This window comes from Haematobia irritans, chromosome 3 (assembly GCF_050003625.1).
Source record: "Haematobia irritans isolate KBUSLIRL chromosome 3, ASM5000362v1, whole genome shotgun sequence".
In the NCBI taxonomy this organism is placed as follows: domain Eukaryota; kingdom Metazoa; phylum Arthropoda; class Insecta; order Diptera; family Muscidae; genus Haematobia; species Haematobia irritans.
Genome location: NC_134399.1, coordinates 122,908,699 through 122,928,815, shown reverse-complemented (window position 1 = coordinate 122,928,815; position 20,117 = coordinate 122,908,699). Strand labels below are relative to the sequence as shown.

Sequence of the window (20,117 nt, the reverse complement as noted above, 5' to 3'; positions counted from 1 at the left end):
TCAATTAATTTTTTAATTGATTCAATTAATTTTTTAATTGGATCAATTAATTTTTTAATTGACCTTCAATTAATTTTTTTAATTGATACTATCATTTCTGTGATTGAAGACATTTCAATTAAAAAATTAATTGGATCAATTAATTTCGTGATTGAATCAGAAAAAAAATGTGTGTGTATGTTTCTACTTTTCTTGTATGAATGACCATTTACCAAGGCATACGGTAAACGGTCATTCATACAAGAACTATGGCCAATATTTTTCCGTTTTTTTTTTAATTTTTTCTAACATTTCGATAGATATAATAGGCCAAATAGCGCTTGTTTTCGTAAAGCCATTTAGTACCAATTCAGGAATTTAATTCTCAGCACAAACTTATATAGCTCTTGTTTAATAAAATGAGTGAAAAATGAATTTTAAATGGAACCTCTTAACAAAATTTTCTATAGAAATAAAATTTTGACGAAATTTTCTATAGGAATAAAATTTTGACAAAATTTTCTATAGAAATAATATTTTGACACAATTTTCTATAGAAATAAAATTCTGACAAAATTTTCTATAGAAATAAAATTTTCACAAAATTTTCTATAGAAATAAAATTTTCACAAAATTTTCTATAGAAATACAATTCTGACCAATTTTTCTATAGAAATAAAATTTTGACAAAAATGTTCTATAGAAATAAAATTTTGAAAATTTTCTATAGAAATAAAATTTTGACAAAATTTTGGTATAGAAATAAAATTTTGACATAATTTTCTATAGAAATACAATTTTTAACAATTTTTCTATAGAATACATTATTGACAAAATTTTCTATAAAAATAAATTTTTGACAACATTTTCTGAAGAAATAAAATTTTGACAAAACTCTCTATAGAAATAAAATTTTGACAAAATTTTCTATAGAAATAAAATTTTGACAAAATTTTCTATAGAAATAAAATTTTGACAAATTTTTCTATAGAAATAAAATTTTGACAAAATTTTCTAGAGAAATAAAATTTTGACAAAATTTTCTATAGAAATAAAATGTTGACAAAATTTTCTATAGAAATCATATTTTGACAAAATTTTCTATAGAAATAATATTTTGACAAAATTTTCTATAGAAATAAAATTTTGACAAAATTCTCTATAGAAATAAAATTTTCACAAAATTTTGTATAGAAATAAAATTTTGACAAAATTTTCTATAGAAATAAAATTTTGACAAAATTTTCTATAGAAATAAAATTTTGACAAATTTTTCTATAGAAATAAAATTTTGACAAAATTTTCTATAGAAATCATATTTTGCCAAAATTTTCTATAGATATAAAATACTGACAAAATTTTCTAGAGAAATAAAATTTTGACAAAATTTTCTATTGAAATAAAATTTGACAAAATTTTCCAGAGAAATAAAATTTTGACAAAATTTTATATAGAAATAAAATGTTGACAAAATTTGCTATAGAAATAAAATTTTGACAAAATGTTTTATAGAAATAAAATTTTAACAAAATTTCCTATAGGAATCAAATTTTGACCAATTTTTCTATAGAAATAAAATTTTGACAAAATTTTCTACAGAAATAAAATTTTGACAAAATATTTTATAGAAATAAAATTTTGACAAAATTTTCTACAGAAATGAAATTTTGACAAAATTTTCTATCGAAACAAAATTTTTTTATTAGAAATAAAATTTTGACAAAATTTTCTATAGAAATAAAATTCGGACAAAATTTTCTATAGAAATAAAATTTGGACAAAATGTTCTGTAGAAATAAAATTTTGACAAAATTTTCTATGAAAATAAAATTTTGACAAATTTTTCTATAGAAATAAAATTTTGATAAAATTTTCTATAGAAATAAAATGTTGACAAAATTTTCTACAAAAATACAATTTTGACCAAATTTTCTATAGAAATAAAACTTGACAAAATTTTCTATAGGACTAAAATTTTGACAAAATTTTCTATAGAAATAAAATTTTGACAAAATTTTCTATAGAAATAATATTTTGACAAAATTTTCTATAGAAATAAAATTTTGACAAAATTTTGCTATAGAAATAAAATTTTGACAAAATTTTGCTATACAAATAAAAATTTTGACAAAATTTTCTTTAGAAATAAAATTTTGACAAAATTTTGCTATAGAAATAAAATTTTGACAAAATTTTCTTTAGAAATAAAATTTTGACAAAATTTTCTGTAGAAATAAAATTTTGAAAAAATTTTCTAAAGAAATAAAATTTTGACAGAATTTTCTATAGAAATAATATTTTGACAAAATTTTCTATAGAAATAAAATGTTGACACAATTTTCTAGATAAATAAAATGTTGACACAATTTTCTAATGAAATAAAAAAAATAAAAAACATTTTGACAAAAATTTGATTCGTACAAAATGAATTGGCATTGGATCATTTCATTAGTTCATTAAATTTTGCCTTAAACCCAAAGAAAAATCCATCTACAATTGCAGTCGAAAAATTCGAAATCAGAAAGTGCTAAATCATATGAACTACCATAAAATCATAAGAAAATTTTTTCATCCAAAGGTAAAATAATTACAAAAAAAAATAAATTATAAAACCATAAATAATTGATTACCACAATTTAAAAATTAATTGATTGATTGGAAATTGGAGCAATTGAAAATTAATTAAAATTACCGAATAAATAATTATTTAATGAAATATATTTTTGATTTCTAATTAATTGGATTAGTAATTTTCGCGATTAAATCTATGCCGTCATTCCTCACTTGAATCATTAAATTATCATATAAATATTGTCTAAACATACTTTAGGTGTCTAGACACATTTTATGAATGATGCCCTTTTTGCTCATATCCAATGGTGTATACCCCCTTTTCCGGGTATAAAAACATTTAACAAAGAAATCATTGGCCAGATAATTTCAATGCTTTAATTTTTTTATACTATGCAAGTCGCTAAACAGCAATCTTAACCAACGCTATTTTGTATTCAATCAAATAATTACAAGTTAATAATTGCCCTCAATATTAAAAATAATAATGTCTAGAGTGTATTTATTTTATATATTTTCTATTTTATAGTTCAATTTCAAGTTTATATGGGATTCAACAGACAATCAACATTCCAAGACAAGAAACATTACTAGTTTTTGCATTCACATAATACTTTAAGTTGACCAGGGGCAATTAATACAATTCCTAGTGATAAAGTATATTTTGAAAAGGTGAATGAAGTATTGAGTGCTGAAAAATGGGCGGAGTTCTAAATATGCCAATGCGAAATAAATTTTTCTATAACCTTTTACTGTAAGATCAATCACCACTCGAGCCAATAAAAATATTAGCAAAATTGGGAGTAAATTATACCAAAAAAACTACCAAATAAAAAAAATCATATTTTGCAAAATTTTATTTATGTAGAACATTTTGTCAAAATTTTATTTATATAGAAAATCTTCTTAATTTTTTTTCTTTAGACAATTTTGCCAAAATTTTATTTCTATAGAAAATTTTGTCGAAATTTTAATTCTGTAGAGAATTTTCTAAAAATTTTATTTCTATACACAATTTTGTAAAAATTTTATTTTTATAGAAAGTTTGTCAAAATTTTATTTCTAGCAAATTTTGTTAAAATTTTATTTCTATAAAAAAATTTTGTCAAAATTTTATTTCTATAGAAAATTTTCTTCAATTTTTATTTCTATGGAAAATGTTGTCAACATTTTATTTCTAAAGAAAATTTTGTCAAATTTTTATTTCTATAGAAAATGTCCTAGTTTTATTTCTAAAGAAAATTTTGTCAAAATTTTATTTCTATAGAAAATTTTATCCAAGTTTTATTTCTATAGAAAATTACGTCAAAATTTTATTTCTATAGAAAAATTTGTCATAATTGTATTTCTATAGAAAAATTGGTCAAAATTTTATTTCTATAGAAACATTTGTCAAAATTTTATTTCTATAGAAAAATTGGTCAAAATTGTATTTCTAATAAAAAACTTTGTTAAAAGTTTATTTCTAATAAAAAATGTTGTCAAAATTTTATTTCTATAGAAAATTTTGTCAAAATTTTATTTCTAATAAAAGATATTGTCAAAATTTTGTTTCTATAGAAAATGTTGTCAACATTTTATTTCTATAGAAAAATTTGTAAAATTTTTATTTCTATAGAAAATTTTGTCAAAGTTTTATTTCTATAGAAAATTTTGTCAAAAGTTTATTTCTATAGAAAATTCGTGAAGAAGCGTCTTTCTGCAAACAGCAAGAATTATATCAAATAGAAAATTTTGTACAAATGTTATTTCTATACACAATTTTGTAAAAATTTTATTTCTATAGAAAGTTTGTGAAAATTTTATTTCTAGCAAAATTTTGTTAAAATTTTATTCAATTTTTGGTTCTATAGAAAATTTTCTTCAATTTTTGTTTCTATAGAAAATTTTGTTAAAATTTTATTTCTATAGAACATTTTGTCAAAATTTTATTTCTATAGAAAATTTTGTCCAAGTTTTATTTCTATAGAAAATTTCATCAAAATTTTTTTTCTATAGAAAATTTTGTCAAAATTTTATTTCTATAGAAAATTTTGTTACAATTTAATTTCTATAGAAAAATTTGTGAAATTTTTATTTCTATAGAAAATTTTGTCAAAAGTTTATTTATATAGAAAATTTTGTCACAATTGTATTTTTATAGAAAATTTTGACAACATTTTATTTCTATAGAAAATTTTGTCAAAATTTTATTTCTATAGAAAATTTTGTCAAAATTGTATTTCTATAGAAAAATTGGTCAACATTTTATTTCTATAGAAAATGTTACCAAAATTTTATTTCTTTAGAAAATTTTGGCAAAATTTTATTTCTGTAGAAAATGTTGGCAAAATTTTACTTCTATAGAAAAATTTGTCAAAATTGTATTTCTATAGAAAATTTTGTCAAAATTTTATTTCTTAAGAAATTTTTGTCAAAATTTTATTTCTAATAAAAAAATTTTGTTTCTATAGAAAATTTTTTCAAAATTTTATTTCTGTAGAAAATTTTGTCAAAATTTTATTTCTATAAAATATTTTGTCAAAATTTTATTTCTACAGAAAATTTTGTCAAAATTTTATTTCCATAGAAAATTTCGTCAAAATTTTATTTCTATAGAAAATTTTGTAAAAATTTTATTTCTTTGTCAAAATTTTATTTCTATAGAAAAATTTGTCAAAATTTTATTTCTATAGAAAAATTTGTCACAATTTTATTTCTATAGAAAAATTGCTCAATTTTTGTTCTATAGAAAATTTTGTCAAAGTTTTATCTCTATAGAAAATGTTGTCAAAAGTTTATTTATATAGAAAATTTTGTCAACATTTTATTTCTATAGAAAATTTTGTCAAAATTTTATTTCTAATAAAAAATGTTGTCAAAATTGTATTTCGATAGAAAATTTTGTCAAAATTTTATTTCCAGTAAAAGATATTGTCAAAATTTTGTTTTTATAGAAAAAAAAAACTTTATTTCATTAGAAAATGTCAAAATTTTATTTCTATAGCAAATTTTGTCCAAGTTTTATTTCTATAGAAAATGTTATCCAAGTTTTATTTCTATAGAAAATTTTATATCAAAATTTATTTTGATATAAAATTTTGTCAGAGTTTTATTTCTATAGAAATTTTTGTCAACATTATAGAAAATTTTGTCGAAATTTTAATTCTGTAGAAAATTTTGTAAAAATTTTATTCCTATACACAATTTTGTAAAAATTTTATTTTTATAGAAAGTTTGTCAAAATTTTATTTCTAGCTAAATTTTGTAGTCGTGTGTGCAACATATTTAAGAAATTATGGATGTTTCTTCTGTTCAAACATAGTGGATTGGAGGACGGTTTGAAATGATATACTAAAAATAAAAGCAAACGAATTGACAGCCATATCGAGTGCCGACTAAATTTTTTCTTATGCTTGAATAAAGGAATATTATATTTTCCATATTCTATTCGAGACTTACTCCAATTCAATATTGAATTTAAAATTACAGTGTAATTAATAAAAGAATTTTATAATATGTTCACATTTGATTTCAGTTTATGTTTACAATATATAACTTAAGTATTCGTGTGTGCATCATATTTAAGAAATTATGGATGCTTCTTCTGAAACACGGGGGATTTTACGACAATTTGCTAAAAATAACTAAAAACGAATTGATATTTAATAAATAGAAAAATCATACAAATCACTAAAGTTTCTTATTTCGTTGGATATATACGATTTTCATGTGTGCATTTGTCTTCGATAATTCATTGTAATTTATATCTAAGATTATTTTCTTGTGCTTGAATAAAGGAATATTTTCTATATAAGAAAACTGTAATAACTGTTCCACTTTTTCAATATACTCATTAAATGGCCGAATAAGGGAATTTATTTATCACACAAATAAAAAGCCATGAATTCATATATGTGGCATATATCGAAAAAAGGATAATATGACCACATGTGCATTGAGTACTGATTTTTATTTTCCGGTTAGTAGAATTTTTTTTTAATTAAATTGTTTTACTAAATTTAATTGACGTGGTAATTTGAACAGTTTCCCCAGTTTTCAACTAAACTATGATTTGTTTTTCTATAAAAAAAAATCTCTAGCATATACAGGAAACTCTTGCTTTAAACAGAATTTTAATATTGCAAGAGAATTTGTTTAGAAAAACTAGATACCAAATGTAATTGATACATAACTACTTCAGCTCTTTTAAAAATCAACAAACCTACATAATGCTACATGCATGTTTTCCATATAATTTTTTAGAATTACTCAAGCTGTATGTATGTTAGTTTGTAGAATCAAAAAAGACATCCATTGAATACTTATGGAATTTTAATGACTACATAAATCATAATTAGAAAGTTCTCGAATTTAATGGAATACCTTTCATTCAATATGAGTTATCTCGAATCATTTGTAATGTAAGATATTCTACAAAATGTTATAATTTTCTTAATTAGCAAAAATATAATTTGTATACTTTTTGGCTTATGGCTTTTCCTTCCTAATTATCTCTATTTAAACAAACTTCTTGGAATTGTTTCATAACCAATCAGGGTTAATTTTTCCTTATCCATTCAAAACAAAAAATAAATAAAGAATTCATTCCTTCATCATCATCATCATCATCATCATCATCATACTTCGTTTTAAAAGATTTTAATTAAAAACTGTAACCTTTTATTCTAGGTCTATAAAGAAACCCTACTCAACGGAAAAACTAATAAAGCAAAATATTGAGGCTTACAAGTATTCTGGCTAAACCTGAAGTAAAACTCAAAGAGCTGCAAGGAAAATAGCCTCCGTTTATTGGTAAACATAGTGGCTGACTATGCAATACAAAATAATTTTTTGATATTTTTCTTTGATTTTTAATTTTCGTCGTTTGTTTTTTGTTGTCTTTACTTACCGGAAGCATTTTGTTGTTTGTGTTTTCTGTCTACAAGTTATTGGACTGCAGAGGGGGCGATGTTGTACAGCGGGGGAAAGCCAGAAAATGAAATCCAGGCGACAACGACCACCAGGCGTTTGTGTGACCAAATAATTTTGCCTTTATGGTGTCTGTCCGTGTCCGTTTTTCCAGCCGGTTATAGGCCGGTGTAATAACAAAATTATTGTATGCTGCGGTTATGTGACAGCAAAACCGCGCTTTTAAACTCTTTGGAGACGGTTATTTAGGGTTTCACTATTTTTTTATTTGTTTCTACTCTGGGGGGTTTGTTGTCGTCGTCCACGTTTGATTGCAATTTTAATGTGAACTTTTTTCCGTTTTTTTTTATTTTTATCACTTTTTTGCTTCTTCCTTTGTGTTTATATTGCGATTTTGTTTAATTTCGCTTTATTACAAAAAACTGCAAAAAAAAATTAAATATATTTAGAGTTGAGGTTGCATTGCAAAAAAATTGTTTGTTTTTCATTGCTGTTGTTGTTGTTGTTGGGTCGATATGGAATTGATTGATTGTCGATGTTGTAATTTTGTTTGACATTTGGCGATTGATTTCATTCCATGTTTATTTTTATTTAATTTTTTTTGCATTGGTTTGGTTTTATAAATGAACGGAATTTCATTTTAATGCAGAAAAAAACCCCAATTCCGTTATTTTTATATAGCCAATTTGAATTTTAACAGAAAATTGCAATTTGCTTTTGTATGGCATAATAAATTTGTTTTTTGTTGGCATAGATTTTTTTAGGTCGTTTGGCATATTTAATATTGGCTCAAGAGACAAAAATGTTGAAATTACAAAGATACCATTTGAATGATCTGATTGCTTTAATAAATTTTAATTTTATTTTATGCAAATAGAAATTTACATTTATAGATTATCTTTTGAAAAAAAAAACAAGTAAGGAAAGTCTAAAGTCGGGCGGGGCCGACTATATTATACCCTGCACCACTCTGTAGATCTAAATTTTCAATACCATATCACATCCGTCAAATGTGTTGGGGGCTATATATAAAGGTTTGTCCCAAATACATACATTTAAATATCACGCGATCTGGACAGAATTTGATAGACTTCTACAAAATCTATAGACTCAAAATTTAAGTCGGCTAATGCACTAGGGTGGAACACAATGTTAGTAAAAAAAAATATGGGAAACATTTAAATCTGAAGCAATTTTAAGGAAACTTCGCAAAAATTTATTTATGATTTATCGCTCAATATATATGTAAAAGAAGTTTAGGAAAATTAGAGTCATTTTTACAGCTTTTCGACTAAGCAGTGGGGATTTTACAAGGGAAATGTTGGTATTTTGACCATTTTTGTCGAAATCAGAAAAACATATATATGGGAGCTATATCTAAATCTCAACCGATTTCAACCAAATTTGGCACGCATAGCTACAATGCTAATTCTACTCCCTGTGCAAAATTTCAACTAAATCGGAGTTAAAAAATGGTCTCTGTGGTCATATGAGTGTAAATCGGGCGAAAGCTTTATATGGGAGCTATATCTAAATCTGAACCGATTTCAACAAAATTTGGCACGCATAGCTACAATGCTAATTCTACTCCCTGTGCAAAATTTCAACTAAATCGGAACAAAAAATTGGCCTCTGTGGTCATATGAGTGTAAATCGGGCGAAAGCTATATATGGGAGCTATATCTAAATCTGAACCGATTTCAAGAAAAATTGTAGCTATGCGTGCCAAATTTGGTTGAAAATTTGACACGCATAGCTACAATGCTAATTTTACTCCCCCTGTGCAAAATTTCAACTAAATCGGAGCAAAAAATTGGCCTCTGTGGTCATATGAGTGTAAATCGGGCGAAAGCTATATATGGGAGCTATATCTAAATCTGAACCGATTTCAACCAAATTTGGCACGCATAGCTACAATGCTAATTCTACTCCCTGTGCAAAATTTCAACCAAATTGGAGTAAAACTCTGGCTTCTGGGACCGTATTAGTCCATATCGGGCGAAAGATATATATGGGAGCTATATCTAAATCTGAACCGATTTCAAAAAAATTTTGCATATGTGACTATACTGCTAATTGTACTCCTAGTGCAAAATTTCAACCAAATTGGGGTAATACTCAGGCTTCTAGGGCCGTATAAGAGCATATCGGGCGAAAGATATATATGGGACCTATATCTAAATCTGACCCGATTTCTTCCAAAATCAATAGGGTTCTATTTTGACCCAAAGCACATACTTGTGCCAAATTCGAAGTCGATTGGGCTTAAATTACTACCTAATCCCTTGGTTACAAAAATGTGTTCACGGACAGACGGACAGACGGACAGACGGACATGGCTATATCGACTCAGGAGCCCACCCTAAGCATTTTTGTCAAAGACACCATGTGTCTATCTCGTCTCCTTCTGGGTGTTGCAAACATATGCACTAACTTATAATACCCTGTTGCACAGTATGGCGCAGGGTATAAAAATATATATATAATAATTGGAAGTCATATTCCAAATGGATGAAATCGTAGAGATGTTAACATTAATTATGGACTCTAAAATCATGTGTATTAGAGGTGGAAATTCTTAAGCATTCTTAACATGAAGAGGAAAAACTTATTAAGTTTTATTTTAAATTTCAATAACTACCAGTTTTTGCCAAAAACAAAATGTGATACTCCTAGAAAAATTATTATAGGAATCCCACAATTTTTCAATTCTTTCATATTCAACATTAGTTAATGTTACGAAAAGTGAATATTTAAAGTTTAATCGAATTGAAGTCAAATACTTTATCATGTGTGCAATACTTTTCTCTGTGTATCATATGAGCTTACATTATTGCAAAAACTAAAACATTTGCATATGTGCATTCCCATCTCATGTTTTCCGATCTATTTGAAAAAAAAACACGTATATACGGCCGTAAGTTCGGCCAGGCCGAACCTTCCAACATGGATTGCGTAGACTGTCATCCACAATCGTTTTCTAAATTGTGCGTAAGTCCATACGTGGCAGTGTTGTCAGGTTGAGGGTTCCCCCCCCCCAAATTTAGGGTTTTTTTACACGTTTAAGGGGATTTGTAGGGGTAACATTTATTTGGGGGGATTTTTGGGGGTAACAAAAATATTTTAGACCTTATAAAGTGGAGCAATTCTCAACAAAATTTGGCATGAAGTTTGAAAAAAAAAATGAGGGGAGCAAATCCATGTTCTTAAATACAAGCAAGTATGCAATGACATTCTGTTTTAAACGCATCTGTTGAAGGGGCATTTTTAATATTTGATACAATTAAAAACAAACAAATTAAGAAATGGCATTGTAACATTACATTATTGGTCTCATAATTTCACACCTACAATTTTGGCGAACAATGTATATATTTACTGAACTTTAATTTTTGTTTATTTTTTATTCCTATTTTTAAAGTATAAATAATAGGAATAAAAAATAAACAAAAATTAAAGTAAGCCGTTGTTTTAATTAATTTGATTTGAAAGATTTATACATTGAATTATATTGTTTTGCCTGCTTTTTATATTGATATACATTTTGTATTATTATACCCATAGAAAAATTACTTTCCTCAGGAACGAAATTTTAGACAAATAAACCCGAATTTGTGAAAAGTTGTATAATGATGTTTTCTACTGATTTTTATTTACTTCAAAAGAAATTTTGTTCCTCAGAAAAAATTCTTTCAGTTTATATATTTGTGTTAAATTTAATTTGTAAAGTGTATCACTGCAGGATTTTTTAACGAAATTTGGGATACCTTATTGAACTATTTACATTCTTAAATTTTTTGGGGGTTTCTGAATAAAGTCTAGACCAATTTAGGGTTTTTTTTTCTTAAGATTTGGGGGGAAGAATCAAAAATCACCTGGCAATACTGATACGTGGTATATATTGGACAAAAAAGTTATGTGTAGGTAAGTCTACAAATAATTACGAATCGACATGGACTTTTGTACGGTATGTAGAGAGCCAGAATTGAAATATAGGGGTCGCTTATATGGGGGCTATATAGAATTATGAACTTGATATGGACCAATTTTTGTGTGATTGGGGATCGATTTATCTGAGGGCTATATATAACTATAGACCGATATGAACCTAGTTAGGCATGGTTGTTAACGGCCATATACTAGCACAATGTTCCAAATTGCAACTGACTCGGATGAAATTTGCTCCTCCAAGAGGCTCCAAAACCAAATCTCGGGATCGGTTTATATGGCGACTATATATGATTATGGACTGATATGGAGCACTTTTGGCATGGTTGTTAAATATCATATACTACCACCACGTACCAAATTTCAACCAGATCTGATGAATTTTGCTTCTCCAAAAGGCACCAGAGGTCAAGTCTGGGGATCGGTTTATATGGGGGCTATATGTAATTATGGACTGATATTAGCCAATTCCTGCATGGTTGTTGGATACCATATACTAACATCACGTACCAAATTTCAACCGAATCGGATGAATTTTGCTCTTCCAAGGGGCTCCGAAGGTCAAATCTGGGGATCTGTTTATATGGGGCCTATATATAATTATGGACCGATATCGACCAATTTTTGCATGGGTGTTTGAGGCCATATATTAACACCACGTACCAAATTTCAAATGAATCAGATGAATTTTGGTCTTCCAAGAGGCTCCGGAGGTCAAATCTGGTGATCGGTTTATATGGGGGCTATATATAGTTATGGACCGATGTGGAACAATTTTTTCATGGTCATTAGAGACCATATACTAACACCATGTACCAAATTTCAGACAGATCGGATGAAATTTGCTTCTCTTAAAGGCTCCGCAAGCCAAATCGGGGGATTGGTTTATATGGGGACTATATGTAATTATGGACCGATGTGGACCAATGTTTGCATGGTTGTTAGAGACCATATACTAACACCATGTACCAAATTTCAGCCGGATCGGATGAGCTCTCTTAGAGCAATCGCAAGCAAAATTTGGGGGTCCGTTTATATGGGAGCTATACGTAAAAGTGGACCGATATGGCCCATTTGCAATACCATCCGACCTACGGCAACAACAACTACTTGTGCCAAGTTTCAAGTCGATAGCTTGTTTAGTTCGGAAGTTAGCGTGACGGACATGCTCAGATCGACTTTATGGGGTCTTTGAGCAATATTTCGATGTGTTACAAACGGAATGACAAAGTTAATATACCCCCATCCTATGGTGGAGGGTATAAAAATTCGCTATGTGTACGTTTGTAATACTGTTTAGTTAAAATTTTCTACAAATATTCTAAATTTTCTAAAATTAACCGTTAACTGTTTTTCAGTGTAGGCAACCATGTATATGTTTACACGCCGAGAAGGAATAGGATCACATCAAACATATTTCAAAAGAAAAATGTTATTTTTGGAGAATGAACATGGAACATTTTTGTCGCAAAAATAACGTTTTCAAGAACATACCATGGTTGTGACAAACATTTTTCATGTTCTCCGTCCAAAAATAACATTTTTCTCTTGAAATATGATCATATTCCTTCTCTGTGTGTAACGAGAAAATACAATTTTTACCACAAAAATGTTCCTGTTTCTCGTCTACAAATACATTTTGCTCTTGAAACATGTTTGAGGTGATCATATTGCTTCTCTGTGTTCAAATTTAAAATTTCCTAGATTTAAAAACCAATATGTATTCAAAGAAGACTTTTATTTTAAAGAAGACGTATCTCGGAATCAATACCAAAATCAAATCCTTTTCTTTATAAAACTAATAAAGGGTGATTCTTTTGAGGTTAGGATTTTCATGCATTAGTATTTGACAGATCACGTGGGATTTCAGACATGGTGTCAAAGAGAAAGATGCTCAGTATGCTTTGACATTTCATCATGAATAGACTTACTAACGAGCAACGCTTGCAAATCATTGAATTTTATTACCAAAATCAGTGTTCGGTTCGAAATGTGTTTCGCGCTTTACGTCCGATTTATGGTCTACATAATCGACCAAGTGAGCAAACAATTAATGCGATTGTGACCAAGTTTCGCACTCAGTTTACTTTATTGGACATTAAACCAACCACACGAATGCGTACAGTGCGTACAGAAGAGAATATTGCGTCTGTTTCTGAGAGTGTTGCTGAAGACCGTGAAATGTCGATTCGTCGCCGTTCGCAGCAATTGGGTTTGTGTTATTGGACCACATGGAAGATTTTACGCAAAGATCTTGGTGTAAAACCGTATAAAATACAGCTCGTGCAAGAACTGAAGCCGAACGATCTGCCACAACGTCGAATTTTCAGTGAATGGGCCCTAGAAAAGTTGGCAGAAAATCCGCTTTTTTATCGACAAATTTTGTTCAGCGATGAGGCTCATTTCTGGTTGAATGGCTACGTAAATAAGCAAAATTGCCGCATTTGGAGTGAAGAGCAACCAGAAGCCGTTCAAGAACTGCCCATGCATCCCGAAAAATGCACTGTTTGGTGTGGTTTGTACGCTGGTGGAATCATTGGACCGTATTTTTTCAAAGATGCTGTTGGACGCAACGTTACGGTGAATGGCGATCGCTATCGTTCGATGCTAACAAACTTTTTGTTGCCAAAAATGGAAGAACTGAACTTGGTTGACATGTGGTTTCAACAAGATGGCGCTACATGCCACACAGATCGCGATTCTATGGCCATTTTGAGGGAAAACTTCGGAGAACAATTCATCTCAATAAATGGACCGGTAAGTTGGCCACCAAGATCATGCGATTTGACGCCTTTAGACTATTTTTTGTGGGGCTACGTCAAGTCTAAAGTCTACAGAAATAAGCCAGCAACTATTCCAGCTTTGGAAGACAACATTTCCGAAGAAATTCGGGCTATTCCGGCCGAAATGCTCGAAAAAGTTGCCCAAAATTGGACTTTCCGAATGGACCACCTAAGACGCAGCCGCGGTCAACATTTAAATGAAATTATCTTCAAAAAGTAAATGTCATGGACCAATCTAACGTTTCAAATAAAGAACCGATGAGATTTTGCAAATTTTATGCGTTTTTTTTTTTTAAAGTTATCAAGCTCTTAACAAATCACCCTTTATTAATAACAATTGGCTATACTTCAAAATTTTCAGTGTACAAAAAAATTATGAAAATCCCATTATCGAATGTATCATACATAGAATTTTCATTTTATTTTTTTTAACAAACGATCTTCAAAACCAATATAAGATGCAATACACATTTTTAATTGTTTTAAATAAAATTTAACTTCACAATATATATTTTTTTTATAAACAATAAAATAAAATTCATCGCCATATGTCAAACTATATATAATTTAAAATTTTCACTCATTAGTATATAAATTTTTTAACGAAGAAAAAATTAATATGTCTTTGAAAAAAAAAATCTCATAATCTTGGGCAGCAAAAAAAAATTATCGCCCAAAAAAATCCAGTTTTTTGTGAGAAAAAAATCACTGCTTCGCATGCGTTTACGCAATCACTTGTATAAAGTTTCGTGGTTAGTTATTTTTAAAATTCGTAGTATTTTTCGGGAGAGAGAGAAAACGAAATCATGTAGAGATCATCGTGAATGGTCCATAGCATGCACTTTTTTTCGATTTTTTAATCGTTTCTTTTTTTCTACTTCTCCATAAAAAAAATTTTTGCCATAAGTGGAAAATCAAGAAAAACGAAAAGTAATTCAACAAGAAAACCACTTTTGCTTTCGCTTGCCACCAATGGAGATCAATAATGGGAGAAGCTCAATCTACACAGATGATGCAGGATCCAAGTCAGTCATACTAAATGGTAAGCAAGTTTGGCATGAGCGCATAAGCAGCCGACAACACAAAGTGTTTTTTTTAAGATTTTTTTTTTTTTCATAATATTTTCTTCATATGAAATAGATGAAGAAATGTTTATTGGTGCACAACAAATGGGTGTTTTTCACTTTTCCTTTCAGATGTATGTCTACGTTTTGGTTTTCAAAGATATTCCATTGAAAATTCGGTTAACATAAATAACACACAGTTTCGTGACTACATATTATCACTTTAAGTTTTGTTTCGTTTTTTTTTTCATTCTTTCTGTTTCTAGCATTACTAATAAATTTGTCATTTTAGTTTAATTTTGTGTGGGATGTTTCTTTTTATTTATGTTTTAGATTCAGACATCAACCCACATTTCAATCTTAGGTTTTTTAAAATTTCCTATATTTTGTTTATTAATTTTTTTCCAATATTGTATTTACTTTTAGTTCAAAAATTTCTTTTTTTAAATTTCTTTTTAAAATATTCACATTTTTTTTTTAATTTTCTCTCGTAAAAATAAATATTTCAAAATTGTTATTCACTTTAATTACGGGTTTTTTTTTGTAGTATGGATGAGAGTTAGAAGATGATTGGTTAATTGGTTGATGTTGTCTTTCCGTTAACGTCGTGGCAACATACCGTTTAACCAAACAATACCGTTCAAGAGCCGCCGTTGCACTGATTCGTTATTTTACCAAAGCGAAGACTTGAAGCCCCCAAAAGCCAAAATGTTCCTTACAACCATCGTAGAGTGGAGTAGCGGTTGGTGGCTGTTTTGTTAAGTAGTCGCCCTAGGTAGCTCTTGTTCGTTCGTTCGTTCGTTGCTTGTGTACGATGTTGGTCTACGACAAATGGCAACGGTAAGTATGTGAATATGTGCGCAGTCGCATAACCCTCCACAGGTGGTTGTTAACAGTAAGCGACAAGTGTTTGTTTTGTTGTTGTTGGTGTTGGTGCTGTTGCGTGTCTTTTCATACATTTCTTACCAGTTCGACCAGTTTGGTCTCTTATGCCTTAACCTCTTTCTTCTCGCCTCTAATCAATTAATTTTTCTTTCAATGTTTTAGCATAAAGAGCTTTGTCTCCAATGATGGAGATACTCATACACACACACACGATTCGACGAATCATGTCATACCAAACCTGAATCGAAGCAACATCAACATAAAGCTCAACAAACGCATTTGCAATCAAACCATGTTTGGTGTTTATATCAATATTGGCTATACTAAAGGAATCTTGGTTGGAAGATATTAAAATGCCGGTTGTTTTGTCCATTTATTCAGGCCATTCAGCCATTTAGGATGTTTGCACAGTGATTTGCATATATTGAAATAGATGTACATAATTATAAAAAAACAATTGTACAGGGAGAAAATAAAAATTAGACTGAGTTCAAACCTCCACTATCTGTAGAAAAATAAAAATTTCCATTTAAGATAAGGCACTTTGTGCGTCGAAATAGTGTTGGGAAAGTAACGAGTATTTGATTACAAGTAGTAAAAGAGTACTCAATATCTTCAATGCCAGTTTTTTCTTCTGACGGTAAGTTGGCGGTTTGGAAGTAAAATTCTTGACTTCTTGGAAAATATTAATTGAAGTTTTCGAAAATCGTTTTATCAGTTAAAATAACACGAAAAGGATATATGGCTTCACCTTTGAAGAAAGTGAAAAATTTATCTGATTTCTTAACAACGTTTGCATTTGAAAAAATTTGCATTGGGTGTAGGAGGAACTATAATTTAAAGCATCACATGGATCACGTCTCATGCGAATAGTATGAATAATAATGTCGTTGACTTCAGCTGGTTCAATCCAATTGTTTTCAGAGAAGGTACCCAAGCTTATTCAAAAACCCTTGGGAAATTTCAACATTGGGTCTCACGATAAAAATGATCGCTAAATATTTTCATCCACTGTCAATGGTGGAAAATGGTGGATTTAAAAAGTTTGCAAATAGCAAGCATCAGTAATACCCAATGCCATTTAGATATGCCCTGACAAAAAAATACCAAATCGTGAATACGAAATTGGCTCTAAAAATTTGAATGATTGGTGAAAATCTTTTTCTAACGAGACCCATATATCTACAACACCACATTTTATAACACTAGAATAAAACTGGATAATAGAATTTGCTTTTCTATACTGTTTTTAAATTAAAACAAGTATATACGGCCGTAAGTTCGGCCAGGCCGAAGCTTATGTACCCTCCATCATGGATTGCGTAGAAACTTCTTCTAAACACTGCCATCCACAATCGAATTACTTAAGTTGCGGTAACGCTTGCCGATGGCAAGGTATCTTAAAACCATACGTGGTATATATTAAATCAAAAAAGATCGATGCAATACGTATATAATTCAGTTTGACAAAGTAGACATAAAATTTTGACAAAATTTTCTACAGAAATAAAATTTTAACAAAATTTTCTATAGAAATAAAATTTTCACAAAATTTTCTATAGAAATAAAAATTTTGACAAAATATTCTATAGAAAGAAAATTTTGACAAAAAATTCTACAGAAATAAAATTTTAACAAAATTTTCTATAGAAATAAACTTTTGATTAAATTTTCTATAGAAATAAAATCTTGGTAGATTATTTGTGGCTCGAGTGGCAACCATGATTATGAACCGAATAAAATTTGAACAAAATTTTCTCTAGAAATAACATTTTGACAAAACTTTCTATAGAAATAAAATTTTGACAAAATTTTTTATAGAAATAAAACTTTGGTAGATTATTTTTGGCTCTAGTGGCAACCATGATTATGAACCGATATGGACCAATTTTTGTGTAATTGGACCAATTTTGGTATGGTTGTTAGCGACCATATACTAACACCACGTTCCTAATTTGAACCGGATTGGATGAATTTTGCTCCTCCAAGAGGCTCCGGAGGTCAAATCTGGAGAACGTTTTATATGGGGGCTATATATAATTATGGACCGATATGGACCAATTCTGGCACGGTTGTTAAAGATCATATACTAACACCATGTTCCAAATTACAACCGGCTTGGATAAAATTTGCTTCTCTTGGAAACTTCGCAAGCCAAATCTGGGGATCGGTTTATATGGGGGTTATATATAATTATGAACCGATGTGGACCAATTTTTGCATGGTTGTTAGAGACCATATACCAACATCATGTACCAAATTTCAGCCGGATCGGATGAAATTTGCTTCTCTTTGAGGCTCCGCAAGCCAAATCTGGGGATCGGTTATATATAATTATGGACCGATGTGGACCAATTTTTGCGTGATTGTTAGAAACCATATACCAACACCATGTACCAAATTTCAGCCGGATCTGATGAAATATGCTTCTCTTAGAGGCTCCGCAAGCCAAATCTGGGGATCGGTTTATATGGGGGCTATATATAATTATGGACCGATATGGATCAATTTTTGCATGGTTGTTAGAGACCATATACCAACACCATGTACCAAATTTCAGCCGGATCGGATGAAATTTGCTTCTGTTAGAGGCTCCACAAGCCAAATCTGAGGGTCCCTTTATATGGGGGCTATATATAATTATGGACCGATGTGGACCAATTTTTGCATGGTTGTTAGAGACCATATACCAACACCATGTACCAAATTTCAGCCGGATCGGATGAAATATGCTTCTGTTAGAGGCTCCACAAGCCAAATCTGAGGGTCCCTTTATATGGGGGCTATACGTAGAAGTGGACCGATATGGCCCATTTTCAATACCATCCGACCTACATCGATAACAACAACTTGTGCCAAGTTTCAAGTCGATAGCTTGTTTCGTTCGGAAGTTAGCGTGATTTCAACAGACGGACGGACGGACGGACATGCTTAGATCGACTCAGAATTTCACCACGACCCAGAATATATATACTTTATGGGGTCTTAGAGCAATATTTCGATGTGTTACAAACGGAATGACAAAGTTAATATACCCCCATCCTATGATGGAGGGTATAAAAAGAGGAAGATATTATTAAAAAGTGTCTTTTTTAATTTTTTTATAAAAGTAACGAGTAGTAACGAGTACTCAATTCAAAAGTAACGAGTAGTAACGAGTAGTCAAAAGTAATCAACATTTACTACACCACGTCGAAATAAGAATCAGTTATGTACCAAACGGTGTTACTTCACTTGTATGGGCTCAGAAGCCAGAGTTTTTCTTTGATTTGCATAAAATTTTGCACAAGGAGTACAATAAGCGATATAGTCAAGTGTGCTAAAATTGGTGGTGGGCATCGGTTCAGATTTGGATATAGCTCACACCAAATTTTCACACTGAGACCAAAGTTTCACTCAGATTTACTTGAACTTTGCACTGGTAGTAGAATTAACATTCTAGATATACAGATTTAGATATAGCTCCCATATATATCTTACGCCCGATATGCACGAATTTTACTCTGATTTGCTACTTTGATAATATTATCAAGTGTACCAAATTTGGTTCGAATCGGTTCAGATTTAGGTATAGACATTAGCGTAGCTAGACAATTTTCCAATTTCCCTAGCAAAAAATTAATACACTGAACTTATAGGTTCAATTAATGTTTTATAAAAATTAATAAAAAATCTTACTTCAACATAACTAGACAATTGATTTATAAAACAAGTATATACAGCACTAAGTTCGGCCAGGCCGAATCTTAAATACCCACCACCATGAACCAAATATTAGGGTTTCCTTTGAAATTTCAGGAGGGCTTGAGGACTTGAGGACGCTTCCCGAAGATAAATTTAAAGATTTCACCTATGAGGACTATATCAGATTCTGGATTTATAAGAACCATTTTTGTTTGAGTTTTAGAGGAATCATTAACATCTCTTGTAAGTGTGCAGGAAAATTATAAAATAACGTCTTGATTTGAAATCTTAA

General features: G+C 29.4%; 1 protein-coding gene across 1 annotated transcript in view; it reads right to left on the bottom strand.

The window, feature by feature from the left end:
* The window catches only part of LOC142231166 (uncharacterized), a 329,286-nt gene extending 313,356 nt beyond the window's left edge, over positions 1-15,930 (bottom strand). Inside the window, exons 1-2 of the mRNA XM_075301784.1 lie at positions 15,779-15,930; positions 7,442-7,883 (exon numbers count right to left, since the gene is read on the bottom strand). Of these exons, the coding sequence (XP_075157899.1) occupies positions 7,442-7,450 (9 nt within the window). The 5' untranslated portion in view covers positions 7,451-7,883; positions 15,779-15,930. The remainder of the gene's footprint in view (positions 1-7,441; positions 7,884-15,778) is intronic.
* Between the last annotated feature and the right edge of the window lie 4,187 nt (positions 15,931-20,117).